Here is a 19368-nt window from a genome sequence, read left to right as displayed (position 1 = left end):
CCGCTTCTATTCAACCTCTATATGCTACCCCTAGCTCAGATTATGGAACATCACAACATTTCCTACCATACTTATGCCGATGACACACAACTCTATATTTCAGTGTCACCACACGACTACAGTCCCCTACTCTCATTGAGTAACTGTATTCATCAAATCAATGAGTGGATGTGCCAGAATTTTCTCCAGCTAAATGCAGAAAAGACAGAGGTGATAATTTTTGGCCCTAAAAATGAAAGGGAAAAGATCAATTCAATTTCAATTCAATTCAATTTTATTTATATAGCGTCTAATACAACAGAGTTGTCTCTAGACGCTTTACAGAGACCCATACCCAGAACATGACCCCCGAGCAGTTATTACATAATCATCAAGGTGATCAGCGCTCACCTTGGCTCCATGTCATTGACAGCTACAAATCAAGCCAGAAATCTTGGTGTAATTATTGACTCAGACCTGAACTTCAACAGCCATCTAAAGTTTACCCCTAAATCTGCCTATTACCACCTGAAAAACATTGCTAGAATTAAGGGGATTCTGTCTAAACAAGACATGGAAAAACTTATTCATGCATTCATTTTCAGTAGGTTGGATTATTCTACTGCCCTTATTTTTAACAGCTTGTGCTTTTTATTAGTTTACTTCTTTTCTTATCATCTTATTTGTTATTTACTGTCTAATTATGTCTTGCTGCTTTTAATGTCAATGTAAAGCACTTTGAATTACCTTGTGTTGAATTGTGCTTTATAAATAAATTTGCCTTGCCTTGCCTTGATCATCAGCGACGTACTGTAAAAGTTATCACCGCACTCATTAGTAAAGCCGCCGTCAACTAATCAGAAAGGATATGGTACCGTGACCCGTCCTGCTCCTCAGTGACCACAGCAACTCCACACAAACATGTGACAGAAGAGAAATGAGCTTTCACCACAGTGTCATGCATCAGCTGAGACCTGCAACAGTGAGGAGGCAGCGCTCCACCAGCATCATCCACGATATGTCCTTTACTTTGACTCAGTCTGCTAGATTATATCATACAGCAACAACCCACTCCACTATCCCACAAGATCTGACATTACATCACTCCTCTGCCTTTAAAAGTGGCTTTCACAGTTGATTTTTATGGTATTTTTAAGGGTCATAATCAACACACACTGTAGCTTCTCAGCGCTTATCAGTTTTGCAGCATTTAGTTGAACATGAACAGAGTAATTATACAACTCCATCTTGCTTCATAAACAGTAGTGAGCCTGCTGTCAACAACACATGCTCATGCTGGAACACCTCCACCATGTTTGACACGTGAGCCGTCCCTCTCCTGCTCCGCGCTTTTACCGTCTTGTCGTTCTGATACTGTTAGTATTAGATTGATCTGTCCAAAGAACCTGGTTACAGAACGTGGGAGGCTCTTTTAGATCTTTGCACCCTGTTGTAAACCTTCTGTGTTTACACTCATGAAGCTGTTTCTTGATTGTAGATTTTGACAAAGATGCACCTACCTTCTCCAGAGTCTTCTTGACTTCTACTGTAATTGTAATGGAAAAATTCCAGAGAATTCCAGACAGGAAGGAACCACTGATCACCTGTCCATTGTAATTTCTTTCTTAACTGTTTACAGACTTGATGACATTTGGCATTACTTCACAACTATAGATTATTATACATTTACTTACACAATCTTTGTCTATAAAACACACCTACACCTTGGAGCAAACCATCAGTGTGCAGTTATACTTTGTTGTGATTGTATGCTGATCCCTTGCAAGGTTTTTCATTAAATGACATAAAGACCATTTGGTTATTTTGTCAGTCTTTATTTTCAGATTTCCACCACATAATTCTGTTATGAGGGGTTTTACATCCCCACAGAAGGAAATCTGCAGCTATCTACTTCAGTTGTCTTCTGTGGTTTTCCAGGCCTTTCATTGTGTTGAGCTCACCAGTGCTTGCTTTCTTTTTAAGATTGCACTAAAGAGTTGATTCGGCCACACTTGTTTTCGCTGGCTCTCCAATAGATTGAAACTATTTTCAACATAACAGCTTTCTTCATTTGCAAAGAGACGTCCTTGGACTTTATATTGGGTAGTTCCAGGCGAACAGCAGCCAAATGCCAACTCAATACCCGATACCAACTCCAGACCTTTTATCTGCTTCATTTCTCTTGAAGTAATGAGAGAAGGGACCTCTCCTGGCCAATTAACTTCCTTTCAGCCATTTTTCCAAATGCTTTGAAACTCTGGAAAATAGCAGAACTTTACTTTAAATTTCTCTTACTAGTAAAATGATTCACTTTGATCACATCCTGATTCTTTTATTTCAAATCCATCATCATGGTCTATAAAGGCAACACTCATAAAAGCTGTCACTACTAGCTCTGGACCAAAACATGTCACACAACTGAAGATGACAAACTATAACGGACAAGCTACTAAATTACAGCCCCCTGATTCCAAATCAATAGTGAATAACAAACGGAAATATTTGGACGGTGGGATCATCTCTGTGGAGTGTGACAGCGCCCTCTAGTGGATATTTGCAGCTGAACATGGAGGCTTTAGATGAGCGCACAAATTCACACCAATAAGAGGTTTGGTAATAGTTTAGTTTTTTTTTTTTTTCCCATGAATTCATCAAAAATATCAAATGTTTTTTCTGCAATAGTATATGTTTTTTTTTTTTAAGTATATACCCTGATTGTGAGCAGAGACAACCTCTTATAGGAAAATGTGCACAACTGTGCAGTACTAACCATGTTAACTTGAACCATGTCGGAGGTTCTAATCCTAGACTATCCTACTTTTGTAAGTTTAGCTCCACAGTTTAAAGTTTGGATTGTGTCCAATAAGGTCATCGCTCTGGTCTGATCTCCAATCCATGACGCAGCATCGCAACTGAAAACAATGACATTCTCACCACCGTCCTTCACGTCAAGCATTTCTACTGTAACGAACAATTGCATCTTTAACTTTGTTCAGAGTACAGTGCTCCATGGTGCAGGTTCTTTCATTATATGGCAATTTGGGAAACTGCAGTGTTCAAATGTCCTTTTTGGACAGTAAAGGCTTTTATCTGAGATGTCTCATGCGAGCCAAATCGTTTGAACCCTCTTTGTGATTTTTAGCTCTTTGTAGAACTTTTGGTTTGTAGCACTTTGATACGAGAGCAGAGGTATCTGTGAGGCCTATGATTACAGCTTGGGGTTCTTTGGGAGTAAATTTGCATCACACACACTGCTTATGTGATTGAATGGACAGTCGATTGAATACAATATTGTGTTCAATAATTTGGAGATCTTTTTAAAACTCATAGACTCACAGATTTTTAATATCATGATAAACATGTAGCGTGATCATTCTGCTTGCAAAGAAGCAGAAACCAGATGTCGTAGGTTTAACTTAGACAGTTTCCATCTGTCTTTCCCTGAAGAAATCCCTACCGTCATCAATAACTAAAATGGCAACATCATTCCAAGTTTAGGTCTGGTGTTTCTATGTCTAAGTGTGTGATAACAGTACATTTTTTATGCTTTAATTGTAATTACAATAATGCAGTATTAAAACACAAAATGTCCAACCATCTTCCTATTCAGGATCACAAGAACAAAATGTTAAATGTGAAATTAAAGGTTGCTGTCTTGCAAATATTTTACTCATCAAGTTGATGGTGTATTTATCAGATTTGCAGCTCAGAGATGGTTAAAACAACCTGAATGTAAAGTTAGAGAGCTGATTGCTGCTTGGACACTTATTTCATAACACCCCGTGCAAATATCCTCTGGAAAACCTTCATGGACACAGAATATGTTGACAGTTGATGCAACAATGTGAACATGTCATGTGGATACTGGTTGTGGCTTGACTGGCCAGAGCAGATATGTGAAAGCAGGCTGGAGATGAATCCTCTCGCCTTCTTGAGGTGGAGTGCATCAGTAGAAGCCATAACAAGGCAGATAAGCTGGTGTGGTAGTCTAAACTGATGCTCTAGCTCTCAGTGATGTCACAGAGAGACTAAATAGCAAGGGCAGGACAGAATAGCAAGGGTTCTGCTGTGAGTTTGATGTAAAGTTTGGTGTAAATGAATGAATGAATACTGCAAAAGCTTGCATTTGTTAAAGATTTGCTGAGCATGCTCTCTCTGTTGGATGGAGATGCATCCAGAAATCATGCAGCACAAGCAGACTTTCTATTTCTGGCTGCTGCAGAGGAAGGGCCGGAGAGCCAACCCCCCCCTCTCCAGCGCTCACATTTGCATGACAGTCCAGAGTCGAACTGACAACGTTTTCTGGCACAAAGTAATAAAAAACAAGATAATGTGTTGCCTTTTGCATAAACCATACATTGGTTGTTGAATGTAGTTATAACAACTTTGGACTGAATAAACTTGAGCCTCGAGAGACAAACATGCACACATTTCTAGCCCAATTGCATGTGTTTAAAATCAGAACTAATATGCATCACAGCTTCTCTACAAACGCTGGAGTCCGAACTCAACGGACCACTTTACTTTACTGTCGTTGACCTGATGGGAAACGAGGCCTGATGCCACGACTGGTAACATCAAATATGCAGGAAATGTGCCAGCTGGAAAAGGAAGAAGGGACCAAGATTTCAATCACCTGAAGAGATTTTAAAGGATAAATTAACTTTAGACAAGTTAAATAAGAAGATGTGAATCACTTGTTTTCTGTGTTTTTGTGTTACACTTCCTACTTAAAACGTATTGTTTTAAGTAATTAATATTTGCATGGGTGTTAAATTCATAGTCTTAATCTACAAAAAAACCTTTGCATCGTAGATCATGTCTGAATATTTACTTTGTTTTTTTGTTTCAACATTCACCCTCAGGTTTTACTGGATTCAGATACTGCGGCGCTTCAAGCCCGAGGAGGAAAATAAATGATTCATACGTTCAGAAACCAAAACCTGTGGGTGGAAACAAAGTGAAATGCAACTTTTAAGGAACCATTCTTGTGTTTCATGGCCTTTTTCCTCCTACACTCAGCTAATACATCACAGAATATAAAAAATACAACAAAAAACTGAGGGCCATACTTCGATGAGGCCTCACCCCTTCACCCCTTCATCCACGAGGCCCCTGCGTGTGATTCACTTTCATCTGCACCCGTATTTATTTGCTCTTCCGGTTTTGGGCGTGAAATGAAACATTCTTTTTTCTGTAATTAAATATCTTTTTAATAAAGAAGCCAAAAAAAGAAAAAAAACTATATACAAATTTTCAATTAAATTGTAATCAATGAGTTGAATAATTACAAGCACCTTCTGCCAGCTGAGGAGAGGAAAAATATAAATACAGGAGAAAACTGCAGTTGTGTGTCAGAGGGAGAAGGGTTACATTAGCAACTTTGCTTTTGGGGGGTGGGGGGTCACAAACTAACTATCCATCCATCATATATTTACAGATCTCTCCCAAAATGTATTTCCACTCATGGAAGCAAAGTAGCCTTTTAATTTGCAATGTTTGTTTTTTTTCCTTGAAGTCCCTTGTAGTTAAAGTCGATGTTGTCCGGATGCTTTATTCAAGTTTCAATAGTGATCACTCTCTTAAAATCTGACACCAGTCTCTGAGGACGTTCTGCCACCGTGAACCCTCGCCCGTGCGCTCCCTTTGTCAGTCCACAGTTCTTTTGAAGCACAGGAAACGAGTGAAGCAGATACGCTGGAGGGCGGCGTGGAAGGCGGGGCTGGGGAAGCATCGTCACCCCCCCAGCAGCAAAATGGCCAAAGTTCGTCGACTCTCTCGAGTGAAACCGTCCTGGGCGAGTCTGGTGAAAGTTGGAGTCTCCAACTGTCCCCGCTGCTCCCGTCTGGAGCCCCTCCGACAGCCACACCACTCTTCTTTGTAGTTTTCTATTTTATTATAAAACATCCACTCCCTTCATCCGAAGCTCGAGGGGAAAAAAGAAGCCATTCGTCTACATATGCATATCATGTAGAACAAAACGTGGCATGACAGAGTTGCTGCGTCCTGTCCACATGCTGAACACAAATTCATTAAAAATATAGATGCAAACAGCTTCTACATGTTTTTTGTCCATTAAGCAAAAACCTTTGAATAGCATTGCCAACGTGAGGAAAAATCCATTCAAAATAAGCCCAAAGGGAAACACTGAAGTAAACTGTATTACATTGTCCTCCACAGCATTCTCTCTCACATATATACTCTCTATTTAATCCTGTATTTCTATTTATTTAAAAAAAGACATTCTTTTGCCCGGGGTAATACATGAAACCCAAAAACAAACACAAACAAAGAACGATCGAACCTTCGATCCATAATACAATCTCTCCCACTTGAAGAATTTTTTTCTAATTTTTTTCTGTTTATGCAGAAGGATTTTGCTGATTCAGACTCTTCTGAATCTCAACAGAACATTCACTCTACCAGAGGATCCTTCCCGGTGCCGGCGGCGGCACCTAGCTGTTGTCAGACTCATCCTCGGCCTCGCAGAGCCACGTGAAGAAGGCGGTGACGGACTTGAGGGCCACGCCCTTGCCCTGCTGCTCGGCGGCGTCTTTGCTGGACTCCCACTTGTAGAAGGCCTCCTCTTTGATCACGTCCTCGTCGTAAAGGGCGTCAAAGAACATCCGCAGCAAATCTGTAGGGCGGGGGCGGAGAGAGAAAACATTTCATACAACAGTGACGCTATTTTGTCTTCATCTTGGCAGTTTCATGGCTCAGAAAGAGAATTTTTTTTATTTCTCTAAGAAAACAGCAAAACTGTCCTAGACAAAAATGAAAGGACCGTCAAGCTAATATTCTGTTGACAACCTTTTGAGGTAATCCCATGTTATACCTCCTATACCAAGTGATACCTGTAACTCTACATGAGACTTCTTGACCTGTGGACAGGTATTTTGGGTCACTCAAGAGCGAACTGCTCCAGCTGGCTCAAAATTGAAGGGTTTCATCTCCAGTCTACCGTATTTTCCGCACTATAAGGCGCACCTAAAAGCCTTTAATTTTTTTCAAAAACCGGCAGTGCACCTTATATATGATCATTACGGTAATTTCTGTTACTGTAGTCAGGGGGATTGTAGCTACTGTAGTTGGTGTCGCCGAAGTAATGGCGCTAAAAACGTCAGGAATCGTCACAGACTTTTAAGACAACAGCAGCGACGCTGACTCGCATAATGGCGACTTTGACGAGACGGAGCAAAGCTGGTTTTTATTTTGTTAATAAAGTTTGACATACGGTACTTTTCTTCTTGTTTTTTTATTTGCATTTGCTGTAGGATTTTGTAGCATTTCCTGTAACTCAACCCCAGCCGCTATAGTACGGTATTTTACCATATATTTATTTATGCGCCTTATAATGCGGTGCGCCTTATATATGGAAAAAGTTTTAAAATACGTCATTCATTGAAGGTGCGCCTTATAATGCGGAAAATACGGTACATGTTTCAGCAGATGTTCAGCTCAAGAAAATGACTCAGCCTCCTCCATGTTTCACATCAGCTACAGTCTTTTCTTTGAAGGCTTCATTTTTTGCATTTGTGAACATGGAGCCTATGTGACTTGTCAATAGCTCCAGTTACGGCTTCATCAATATGCATTTAGACAAAGTCCAGTGGCTTGCTTGGAGCTACCACCTTTAATATGCTTGTCTATAATCTCCTCTCGTTTGCGTTCTCTGGTCCGTGTCCAGCGTGCCAAACACCAAACAGCAGAGGGACGGAGGTCCTCGGGGCCCGCAGTCCTGCACGTTTTACATGTTCCCATGTTTCCACGCACCGGATTCTAATTAACGCTCCTCATCAGCTCGTCTTCGAGGTCTGCATATCTGTTAATGACACAGCCATGTCTGCCAGGGTGCGTTACAGCATGGAAACCTCTGAAACCTGCAGGAGACCCCCCCCCCAGGACTGACTTTCGGACACCCCTGATCTAAATAGTCAGCCTGAGAGGACGGACTGAGAGATTGAAGACACTTGCGATGTTAATTACAGGACACGCTTTAGTTAAACATGTCCCTATGGTCACATCATTTCTAATCTTTCCTCTGTGTGCCAACTAATCCTTCAAAGGCACTTTCCTTCGTTGGCTTTTTTTTTTTAAACGATTACAATGAACCACAATTGAAACGTGACATTTGATGTTGGTCAATGTTTACTGTTCAATGTCCATGAACTATTATTACTAGTCTTTAACGGAGGGCGAGATCAAACTTTTCCACATGTGTATCTGATAGGGGTGTAACGATACACTAATCTCACGATACGATACACGATACTGAGATCACGATACGATATTATAGCAGTATTTTTTTAACAACCTTTCATGAGGAACATATGACTGGAAAAAATTGTCTTTTATTTGAAAGACACAAAATACAAAACAATGCTGTGCGTTTGCCCTATTGTTACAGTTTGTAATGCTTTATAACTGTTTAAGTTTTAAAGAGAAAACCAGGCCAACCATTTTCCACAAACTGAATTAATAGTAAATGTCAGGTTTGCATTATGCATCTTCAGTTTCATACAAGTAATAATATTTTGCCACAAACTGAATAGTTTCTCTCATGTATGATTTGACTTTTTTCTTTTCCAGAAATTTAACAACTAAAATTAAATAAATAAATAAAAGTAAATAAATACATACAATTTTACATCATAAAAAAGATTGATTCATGCTCACCTTATAAGTGTAAGAGGAGATTTATTTTTGTTAAGATTATTTTGGTAATTCAGGGTTGATTATTTTATAAATATATTCTTTATATTCTGATGTAAATCAGGGACTATAATGACACTAGTCAGTTTATCTGTAGTGATTAGTCTGTTTTAGATTGGGCGGAGTGATACGCCACAGTACGGCACTAGGTGCTGTGTTGATGTTCTAAAATCCTACGCTGTTGAGGGACATTAAAGTACACTGGAACTCAGCAGAAGTTTCCCCGTGTTTATCCTACTCACGACCCAAAAAGGTTTAATTTAATAAGGTAAGGCTTAACACTACACCAGCCTTACATTAGTAAAAGTTCAGAGCTCAAAACCCTGCAAGAGTCCCGTGATCGGGACTGCAAATGGTACTAGTTTCTTCTGAGCGGAGGAAGATTTTGGTCCGCGGGTCGAGGCGCAGTCGGCTCCCGTGGTCGGATGCGCGTTACTAGTCAACATAATAGATTAATATTAATAACCCAATATCGATAGCGAAATTTCGTGGCACGATATATTGTTACACCCCTAGTATCTGATAAACAACTCCAAGCTGCTTACTGGCCGGCTGCTCCAGCTGCACCATCAGGGCCTGCAGGGCGTAGAGAGCCTGCAGCTCCTTCTGCTCGTCCTTCAGGTATCTCTGCAGCAGTTTGGCCCTCCGGCTGATCAGCTCTACATCCACCTTGTAGGGGTTCTCACCTGCCGGGGGAAAAACAGTCTTGGCATGGTGCAACCTCAGACGTACGAAAGACTACATCCTCTGCCTCACCGGCCCGTTTTTGTTTAATGATGCAGATTTACTCACCGATGATCGCTGCCTGGCAGATGCAGGTCATCAGCGCTCTGACGAAGATGTTGGAGGAAGTCTGCTGGTCATCTAGGTTGGCCTACACAGAGGGAAATGAATTCACAGGTGAGCAGAAGTGCACGTACAGTTCATGTCATCCCACCATGTTCTGTTTGCAGCAGCACAGATGTTGTCAACATGACAACATGATTTCCTCTCTAAACAAGGGACAACCAGTGTTTGGACAGGTGACAGTGTGAACTGCCTTGCTGACACTGCAGGAATCAAATCAATTATTGATTATTTTCAGCGATCCACAAGTGACTGACCCATTATTGTACTTTCCAAAATCAACCATCCCCAGATTAAGCAGGATACAGACCTCCACCCAGTCAAAAATCCTCTGATTCTCGGCCTTGTCCTGGACCAGCCTGTCCAGCTGTTGGCTCAGCTCCGCATAACTCAGCTCCTTCTTTCTGCTCTTTTCTGACTCCTCGCCCAAAGTGAACTCCACATTCTGCGGAGAAAGAGAAGCACAGTGCTCATTTTTTATGGTTTATTCACACACACACCAGACTTTAATTCTGCACAGAATATTCCCTCAACCAGGAGAGTCATTCACTCACGTCCCCTTCAGGAAGTGATTACTCTGTAGGAAAACAAAGATCTGATGTAATCAACTTGGGCTTTGAGGTTGTGACGGTTATTTTAATTGACAAGGTGGCTAAGTGAAGTATCAATCCAACACGCTGGGCTCTGGCAATGGAAACGCTTTTTGTATCTGTCAAGTGACAGGGAAATGGACCTGGACGAGAGCCACGCAGCTCTTACTTACACGCTGTGTGTGTGTGTGTGTGTGTGTGTGTGTGTGTGTGTGTGTGTGTGTGTCCGTGTGTCCGTGTGTCCGTGTGTCCGTGTGTGTGTGTACGACCGAGCAACGTCTAGACTCCAACCCCGCTTGGAAAGGGCAAAGTGAAGTTCAACATCTATCACAACCTTGTTTGTTTTGTTTACCCAGATGTTTACATCCGTTTAAACGGACGTAACATTCCAGCTGACGTGCCACATTTGTAGTATCAGTAAGAGATATTGATCGTAAACCAGATATACAGGTGACCCCACAGCCTGACAGAGTCAGGATCTAATTGTCTAATCTAATATGAACAGCATGAAGGCTTCGTGTATCGATTCCCCGGCCCATGTCTGCATGTTTCAGGTCAGCGGTCTGGAGCCGTTTATATTACAGCCTCGTACATGTGAGGACAAAACACATTTTCTTAAATAAAAATCTAAAAATACTGAAGATCTGAGGGCTTTTGGGGGCCAGAATCATTGCTTTTTAACGCTAAAAAGACTGACAGCTAACATGTATTTGTTAACAACATACCGATCATTACCTGGGGCCATGTAAGCTTCTCCATTAGTGCATGAAACAAATTCACATTGGATGAATAATGGCTGTTGTCAGACACACACATTCAGCAGGGCTGAATTGTCATTTTTGCCACAGCGTTTTAAACTGAAGACAACCCCAAACAAGCATAGGAAGCCTTTCTTGTTGGTGGTAATCATGTTACTGGGTGACCTCTCACCATGTCTGTCACAAACTTGTTGATGTCTACATCCTGGGGAAGGAAGTCTGTCCACCGGAGGCTGGCCTCCCTCCACATCGCCCCCGTCTTCTTATGGCTCTGGTGAGAGGAGAACGCGTACTTGGAGAGTGACTGACAATATGTTTTCTTTGCACATTCGGTATCAGAGATGTTAAGCAGGTTGTTACCAGCCACACACACGCCCTACAGAAGTGACATGCTCTTACCATTCCTTTGCACAGTATAGTGAGGATTTGGACCAGCAGGACTCCAGCTTTGCCCTGAGCGATCAAAGGCTTGGAAATCTCCCTGGAGACCAAACAAGTCAGCAGAAACTCAGCATCAAACCAAACAAAGTTAAACGGGCAAAAAGTTTGAACTTTAAATGTTGAGGATCCCAGTGTTGTGCATGAACAAGTTCAAATGAACGCGTTCATTTCTGTGAGAACGTTGAACTGAATGCAACATATTTGCAAATGAAGAACTTTAACGTGAACTTGTTCATTCTGCAGATCATGAACTGGAATTTGAGTTCAGATTATGTGAGTTTCAGCTTCACTGTTTAGGTTCAATTATTACGGGATACATTTCAGCAGCCGGCGGCACACATTTAAAATACTCGACGAGACGATGACTTCACACTACATTACCCACAATGCAGTGCACACACTAGCATAGCAACGGGCACCAGCTCCATAGCAACGTTGGCCCGAGTCTGGTGCATCTTTACATGACCAGTGAAGAGAGAGACGATGCAGACGCAGCGTCAGCGAGACGTCAGATGATGATCCTTATCATTATCTGCAGGAATTTTACACATCGTCTCCCAAAGAGTCCGACGGTAAAAATCTAAACCTTTCTGTGCAAATTATGTCCACCTGCGCTGAGAAAACAAGTCTGAACATCTGCCTCATCAACTTTAAATTTGAAACGTCATGTGGAGTTAAAGCATCCGTCCAGTGTGAGGAAATATCTGCAAGTCCTTGACAATCAAAAAAGTCCTCAGGAAAGACCAAGAAGACCCAACAGCCCCAAACGACCCCAGTCACTGCTGCTCCTTCAGGGGGAGGATTTACCTGCAACAGGTAGATAAACTGATAATGGACTACATTGTTGGAGATTTACAGCCTGAGTAAAGTTGAAAAGCCATATATGATTGTATAGTGAACAGTTTTAGGATAGAGTGGCGTTTCATTCGTACTTCTCACCTAAAAATATTGAAATGAACTGAATTTGAACTAGTTCAAAGTGAAAATGGTGAACTATGAACATGAACTATTGATTTTTAAACTATGTGAACTGAACTTTGAACTACTTCATGAGAACTATGAACTTGCACAACACTGGAGGATCCCGGAATAATCCCGGAATAACCTGAAGAGTTCTCCCATGGGGATGCCCCCCTCGTGCAGCATGGGTGTGATCAGCTCGGCCAGGTACAGGTACATGTGGGGGATGTCTATGGCCATGTCTTCAGCCACCTCCAGGATCTCCTGAAGCCTGGAAAGCACAGTACACTGAGGTCAAAGTATACTCAATGGTTCAAGAGGGAAGAGTCAGTTTAACATTATTAAGAGACACTTGAAGAAAGCCCAACATCACAACATCAAGGATGGCTTCATTTTCCCAATGGTACAATGAAAATAATTCATCCTCCGAAGCCTGCATGTTCCCTTAGGCACTCTTTAACCCTTTATGATCTACCATAGAACAAGTCCGCCTAAGCATATTTTTACATTTTTGCATGCTATACTGCCATTTTATGGAGTATTTTTATTTGCTATGCATCAAAACAAATACAACCCATTCAAGCCAATCTTTAATAATATGTATGTTACAAGTCCATATTAACTAACTAACAAAATTGTTAAAGAGTGCAAATAACTACCAAAATAATTTAAATCTTTTTTAATTTTACATCTTTTTCTAAATACAGAAATCCCACAGCTAGATCACTCAAAATTGTCAATGGCAAAAAGTAACACAGAAGCCTTTCAAACCGCAGGAAATTTATTTGGAATGAATTCATACTTTAGTTTTGGAGATATATGATTTTATATATCACGTTTAGATATCGTGTCTCATCCGGCGCTGAACCAGCTTCGCTCACAGTAAACCGTTTCGCGACCACGGACTTTGGTGGATCCATAATATGTGCGTGTGGGCTTGTATAGCGAGTGTGTAGTGATAAATAACCCTTGATGTCAATAATGAAGATTTCCGTGTTTGCAATTTTACTGGATTATTATGTATAATTATGCTCTGTTTTATTTGGTTGTAATTGTACATACATTTTGAAAATCAATATGCAAATGGAGGCGCCGGCGCTCCAGCCGGTCATAAAGGGTTAAATGTCAGTCCTACTATCAGAGTAACATATGTAACAGAAGGTGTTGCTGGCTTCATGTTTATTCCTCGGTACTGACCCTTTGTAGAACTGCTGTGTTGGCAGGATGGCCATCTTGTAGAGCTGATGCAGCAGCAGGCCCATGTGCTCTCTGGCGATGGTGCTGCGCTCCAGGGTGGACTCCAGCCCGTTTCGGACGAACACAAACAGCAGCTGAGTGCTGTACATCTCCTGCACACACTGCACAGCCTCCTGTGGGGACACAGGGACAGGGAGAGCTTCTTACAGCTGGACGTAACTGTGTAACTGCAGGCTGAAACATGGGAGGAGGAGCATTAGTGTCCACCTTCATGTCGTTGATGTGGAGATACTCCTCAATGATAGCCATTGACTTTTTGTCCATCTCTTCTTCCGTCAAGGCAGGCTTGGTGGGGGTCTGGGGGCGTGGGGGGGGTGTAGCCGTCTCCCGCTTCACTGTTCACACGCGTAAGACATCAAGTTTCATTAGTGAAAAGAAAAACAACCACACAGGTTGCCAGCTGTTCGTACCGTATTTTCCGGAGTACAAGTTGCACCAGCCATAAAACGCATAATAAAGAAGGAAAAAATATATATAATGGTTGATTCACACTGAAAGCGTCAAAAATCGCCTGTGGAGGCTCTGGACGCTGCTTGGTAGATTCACACTGAAAGCCTGCAGACGCGTGCAGTGGGCAGGGCTTTCAAGCTGCGCTGCAGAACTGGAGGGAACAAAGTGTATATAGTCTACATATATCTATATATAGCGTGCACATCTTCAGTTAACTATTTCACCATGGATCACACTTGGATTTGGTCATATTGTTTAAACTGTGTTTTGTGATTAATAAGCATGTTTTTTTTATCATTTTGCGTTGGATTGATGTAGCAAATAATATAGTTCAGACCATCCAGCTCCTCAACCATCAGTTACGTGTTTCACATGAGCAGTTCAGGTAAAAACAGCAGTCAAATCAGCAGAAATGTCAGTTTGCTGGATGAAATATATTAATTCCTGATAAAATAAGTTTGTTAGTGACAGCTCTGCTCCTGTACGCATGTGAATGAGTGTACGTTTGTGTGAACATGAAAGTACAATCTGCATTGAGGTTCTTGCTTTGGGAATCCCGGTCTGTGATTGGACGCTGCCTCGGTGTCGCTGCTGCTCATTTGCATAAACTTGAAAGGTAATTTAAAATAAAATTAGAATAGAGGCAAGTACGGGCTGAATAATTGTACGGTATGCTTATGTTACATGACACAACTGAGAACGTGCCTGATATGTTAACACAACATATTAAGAGTTATTCGGATATCTATAGCACTTTTAAACAACTCCGCTAACTCCGGAGGTAGAAGATGTGGAGCTTCCTCTTCTAAGTCGTTTAAGTCAGACTAATTGGCGTAGACCTAGACCGCCTTCTTGCGGTTTAGTGTGAAAATAACATGTGAAATGATATACCAGTAATAATGAGTTAATAATTTCAGACAAAATTCGCTCCAGAGTATAAGTCGCACCCCCGGCCAAACTATGAAAAGAAACGCGACTTACAGTCCGGAAAATACGGTAATTCAAATAAGTGCAGAGATTCTGGTGTTGGCTGTCATCAGAAGATGCAACCCCGGCGTCAGGCCACCTACCGCTGTCTTTGCTCCGGGCTCGCTCTCTGCCGCTCGGCTCCCGGTTGTCCGTCATGCTGGCCACCCTGTGGATGGGGTCGGCTGACCCGCGCTGCTCCGTCTCCCGGCTGAAGCTGCGCTTGGTGACCTGGAGGCGGTTCCGCTCGCGGTCGTCCCTCCGCTCGTCCCGCCGGTCGAAGCGCTCGCCGCTCCGGTCGGAGCGCTCGAAACGATCATTGCGGTCTCGACTGGAGCTGTTTCTGCAGGCAGATGTCAGGAGAATACATCCTTGGAACAGGCTGCACCGTTGCGACCTCTGGACAGTCACGTTTGGTTGGAATAATGACGTGAGCGGGTGTGGAGGAGTCTGCTCCAGGGCTCACCTCTGAGGAACTCTTCTGTCTGAGTCCACGGACGCGCCTGACGGGGACGGAGCCTGCTGTAAGGCTGAGAACCTGTTCAGGGTGGCGGGGCGGCCTCCCGACTCTGAACGGGCAGAGAAAGAAAATGGTTTTGAGTTATTCAACTACACATTTACTTAACTCCACACAAGTTGTACGATCCGGTGGTTTACTCAGAACTTCGATAGGCAGGTGTACAAACAACAGGCAGCCTGTAGTAATCAGGTATAACCGTTACGTCACCCGTTGGATCAGCTGTGCCGCACGGCGGTGACGTAACCATGGCAACAGCACTACATACAGCAGCATACATATATTCAGAGGTGGGTAGTAACGAGTTACATTTACTCTGTTACATTTACTTGAGTAAGTTTTGGGAAATTTTGTACTTTTAGGAATAGTTTTGAATCACTATACTTTTTACTTTACTTGAGTAGATTTGTGAAGAAGATTGTTACTCTTACTCCGCTACATTAGGCTCGTTACTTTTCTTTTATCCCTTTTATCCGCGTACGTGTCAATCTCATGACATCACCGGGTGATTCTTTGGGAAAAATGTTTGTTTTTGCATGTTTTGTCACATTTACACAGACTCAAACACACACATTATATTTATATGAGTTAATGGGCTTGTTCTAGTTCTGCCTGGTTAAAAAAGAAAAGTACAAAGGCTGGAAATTTTGTGCTACTTGGGCTTAATTTCTTAAGTTATTATTTTATTATTTATTAAAGTACTTGAATTTACTTTATTATTTTAATTTAAGCTAATTTTTATTTTTTATTAATTTTAATTAATTTTATTGATTTAATTTGCCTGAAGATGCTTATTTTGTACTTTTGTCTGTTTGAATGGTTGTGTTAAAAAAATAAATCAGACTTTACTCAACAGTTACTCAGTACTTGAGTAGTTTTTTCCCCGCCCCCTCAGAATCCTGCATAGATAATGAGGTTAGAGAATGGGAAGATAAAGACATGGCTCAGAGGCTGAATTTCTAATTTATTTAGCAAAAACAATCAAAAGCTTGTTTTTAACACATTCAAGGCCTGTTTAAAATAGGTATTAGATGCCATAATAGGTCCCTTTTAATTATCGTTATCATCACATGACCAGGATTTTCGTTGCGCCTCGTCTCGTTTTCCTCAGGTGATAAAGGTTTGTTGATATTAGGTCATAATTTTCGTTGAAGAAAGCAACTTTAGTGACAACACTTACCAGACTCTGCTGGTTTGGCACTGGTTCCACCGCTGCTGCCCTTGCCCCAGCTCCCCCACGTGCCTTTACCTCCTGGAGCGAGCAGCTGGTTGTTGAAGTCAAGAACGGGCGTCTGAAAGAAGAAGCTGCTCGTCAAATATCCATACTGATAGAAATCAGGCTCGTGTGAATTGATCAACTTAGATGAATATAAACACGAGGTGGAAATCTCCCTCTCTGACCTTTGTGATTTTACTAAGGCGAGAGGTGTCGATGGGTCGGTTCTTGGAGATGGGCACTGTGTTCCAGCCCTCGTCCTGGGGAGGAGCGCCCCGGCCCGGGGTGTGAGGCCCGGCCCGGCCCCCGCCGCCCATCCTGCCTCCTGGGCCTCCGCCCGACTCCTTCTTTGAAATGATCGCTTGCTGCACCTTCATCTGCTCCCTGTGCTCCTCCAGCTCGGCCTCTTTGTGGATCTGGTCGATGGTCTTGGGGCCCTGGTCGCCTCGCCGAGGCACCCAGTTGTTCTGGAGCAGGGTGAAGAAAGAGAGGTTACCGGGGGTTACCGGGGCTGTTGCATATGTCGTCTCTGGCATGGAATTTCCATGCGTCCAGTATCGGCACCAGAGTGTTTATGTGGACAACATGCGCTCTCCAGCAGAGATCTGCAGCATCAGACACATTTTTTTCCCTTTCATTTTTTGAAAAAGAATAAATGGCAAAAGTAATCAAATATAAGAATCTACACTGAACCGTGTAATGAGAACAAAACCATCTAGTTTGTTCAGTGCTGGCAGTTCTGCCTCCACAAGATCTTTGCATTGAAATGTACGTATAAAAACACGTGATAATAATGATCATTAAATGTTAAAAGCAGCTCAAGGCTGATATTTGTGTTATTTTCTTGTCCATCATCATTAAGAATTAAAAAAAAGAGAAGAATAATGCCAAGCTGAGAACACTGACTTTTTTCATTCTGCCTGATGCATCCAAAGACACTCGTCTCTGTAAATCAGTGTTCACAAGAGACTCTAACACTCGGCCAGTGCTGCCAGAGGAACCGAGGTCTGTGTTTCCCAGATAAAGAGTATGGACCGCTGACAGGGATCAGCCGATTTACAGGAAAACAGTACATACGCAGGAATTCTGAAGTGTTCGTTCAAAGATACACACGTCAGAACCAGTGGACTGGACCATCTTTAAAACAATTAGCTCCAAAATCAAACACGGAAGTCATTTCTCTCTAAACTCACAAAGGCCAGGGTTAAAAGGACCACTGGAAACATCTCTGGGGCTAAATGCAGCAACAAACATGATTACAAGGACAGGATGGATGAACAATCCAAAAGATCTCGTGCTAAACCACAAACTGTATGACTCAAAGCTACAAAACAGCACAAACCTGTCGCTGCATTAACACCAAAAGAGCTTAAACCTGACAGATAAATGAGCTTTCACTAATCAGTAAAGTGTGAGATGTAAGTCCGATCCAAACGTGTGCCGTTTCCAAGAATCTGGTCAAGAGTCTGACCTAAAAACATCCACAAATCACGTTCATCAAAGCCTTTCTGAACTCCGAAGTCACACTGAGGCAGGAACACCAAGCAGCTGACAGGTCAGGTGTTCAGAGGAGGATAGATCTCTCTCCGTGAGTAAAGCTGCAGCGTGCTCACTAGAAATGCACCTGAAGAGTCTGCTTTCTGCTTCTAATGTCAATAAAATAAACCGTGAATTCCTCGCTTCCTGCAAACAGGTGGTGTTTGGATGTTTGATTTACCCTTCGGAGGTCCAGCACATCCTGCAACATGAAGCGGATTCTGGATGTGGTTTTCCTTTCTTTTATTATCTTCTCCATCTGATTGAAGTATTGATCCATACGAGGCTGAAGACAAGTACAAGTGTTTGGTGAAGTCAGACTGTTTGTTAAATCATATATTTATCCTTCCATATGCATGTATATAATGAATTGTGAATGCTTTTTCTTCTCTATTATACTCTCTCTGAGAGCAAGTGTGTATTACCTTAGCCTTCTCGAAGTCCAGGTCCTTGCCGATGGTGGACAGCAGCCTGCACAGGCACTCCAGCGACTCCTCGTCGTGGTTTTTCAGCAGCTTTACTATGCAGTCATGCATGATGACCTCTGTGAGCATCTTCAGCTTAAACAGCTCACCGATAAACTTAATGTTGCCATTGGAGCGCCTCCTCGCCTGGTCCTTAGCGACTACCAGCTCGTCCATGAGCCGCTGCTTCTCCTCCCCCTGTCAGACAGACGTTAGCAGGTGAAGTAATCACGGCTGGCTGTATCTCTAAATGTTGTCAGGTTTTCTACATAAAACAATGGGAATACAATACTATGGAATCTCGGCACAACAACCTCCTCCAGGAAACGTAAATACTTCTAAGCAGACACCCGGTGTAATGGCTGATCTACTTGTTTGAGTAAAAGTGTAGAACATGCTGCAGCAGCATACCCCTGATGCAGCGTCCAGCTCTTTCTGCTTCTTCTCAAAGATCTCATCATCATCCTTATCCTTCTCAAACTCCTTCTGGCAGCGATTTAGCAGCAGTTTGCGGAAATTCACAGAGGCTCCCGGCTTGTCTGTGGTCGTGACTTGGAGCTGAGAAGATCAGTGAAAAGGTTAACAGGAGAAGGGGATGGAGAACTGGAGTCTTGGTCTATACTGGGACAGAGCAGATCCTCAGAGAGGAAACATATCACAGTTTAAAAAAAGATTC

The 19368-nt window shown here is 42.4% G+C and overlaps 1 protein-coding gene across 10 annotated transcripts in view; it reads right to left on the bottom strand.

The window, feature by feature from the left end:
• Positions 1 to 4760: 4760 nt before the first annotated feature.
• The window catches only part of LOC133441468 (eukaryotic translation initiation factor 4 gamma 1-like), a 57641-nt gene continuing 43033 nt past the window's right edge, over positions 4761 to 19368 (bottom strand). For 4 of the 10 annotated variants that reach the window (XM_061718781.1, XM_061718783.1, XM_061718784.1 and 1 more), the window contains 16 exons: positions 19104 to 19250; positions 18654 to 18890; positions 18410 to 18514; positions 16878 to 17159; positions 16657 to 16768; positions 15426 to 15528; positions 15064 to 15302; positions 13751 to 13878; positions 13484 to 13656; positions 12432 to 12557; positions 11285 to 11366; positions 11058 to 11156; positions 9848 to 9982; positions 9484 to 9565; positions 9237 to 9377; positions 4762 to 6616 (listed from right to left, as the gene is read on the bottom strand). In XM_061718781.1, coding sequence (XP_061574765.1) covers positions 6435 to 6616; positions 9237 to 9377; positions 9484 to 9565; positions 9848 to 9982; positions 11058 to 11156; positions 11285 to 11366; positions 12432 to 12557; positions 13484 to 13656; positions 13751 to 13878; positions 15064 to 15302; positions 15426 to 15528; positions 16657 to 16768; positions 16878 to 17159; positions 18410 to 18514; positions 18654 to 18890; positions 19104 to 19250 — 2373 coding nt within the window. In that variant the 3' untranslated portion in view covers positions 4762 to 6434. Of the gene's footprint in view, positions 6617 to 9236; positions 9378 to 9483; positions 9566 to 9847; positions 9983 to 11057; positions 11157 to 11284; positions 11367 to 12431; positions 12558 to 13483; positions 13657 to 13750; positions 13879 to 15063; positions 15303 to 15425; positions 15529 to 16656; positions 16769 to 16877; positions 17160 to 18409; positions 18515 to 18653; positions 18891 to 19103; positions 19251 to 19368 lie in introns of all 10 variants that reach the window. The other 6 variants (XM_061718782.1, XM_061718786.1, XM_061718787.1 and 3 more) reach the window with 6 other exon arrangements.

This window comes from Cololabis saira, chromosome 4 (assembly GCF_033807715.1).
Source record: "Cololabis saira isolate AMF1-May2022 chromosome 4, fColSai1.1, whole genome shotgun sequence".
NCBI classification, from domain to species: domain Eukaryota; kingdom Metazoa; phylum Chordata; class Actinopteri; order Beloniformes; family Belonidae; genus Cololabis; species Cololabis saira.
This window is presented reverse-complemented; position numbering and strand designations above follow the sequence as displayed.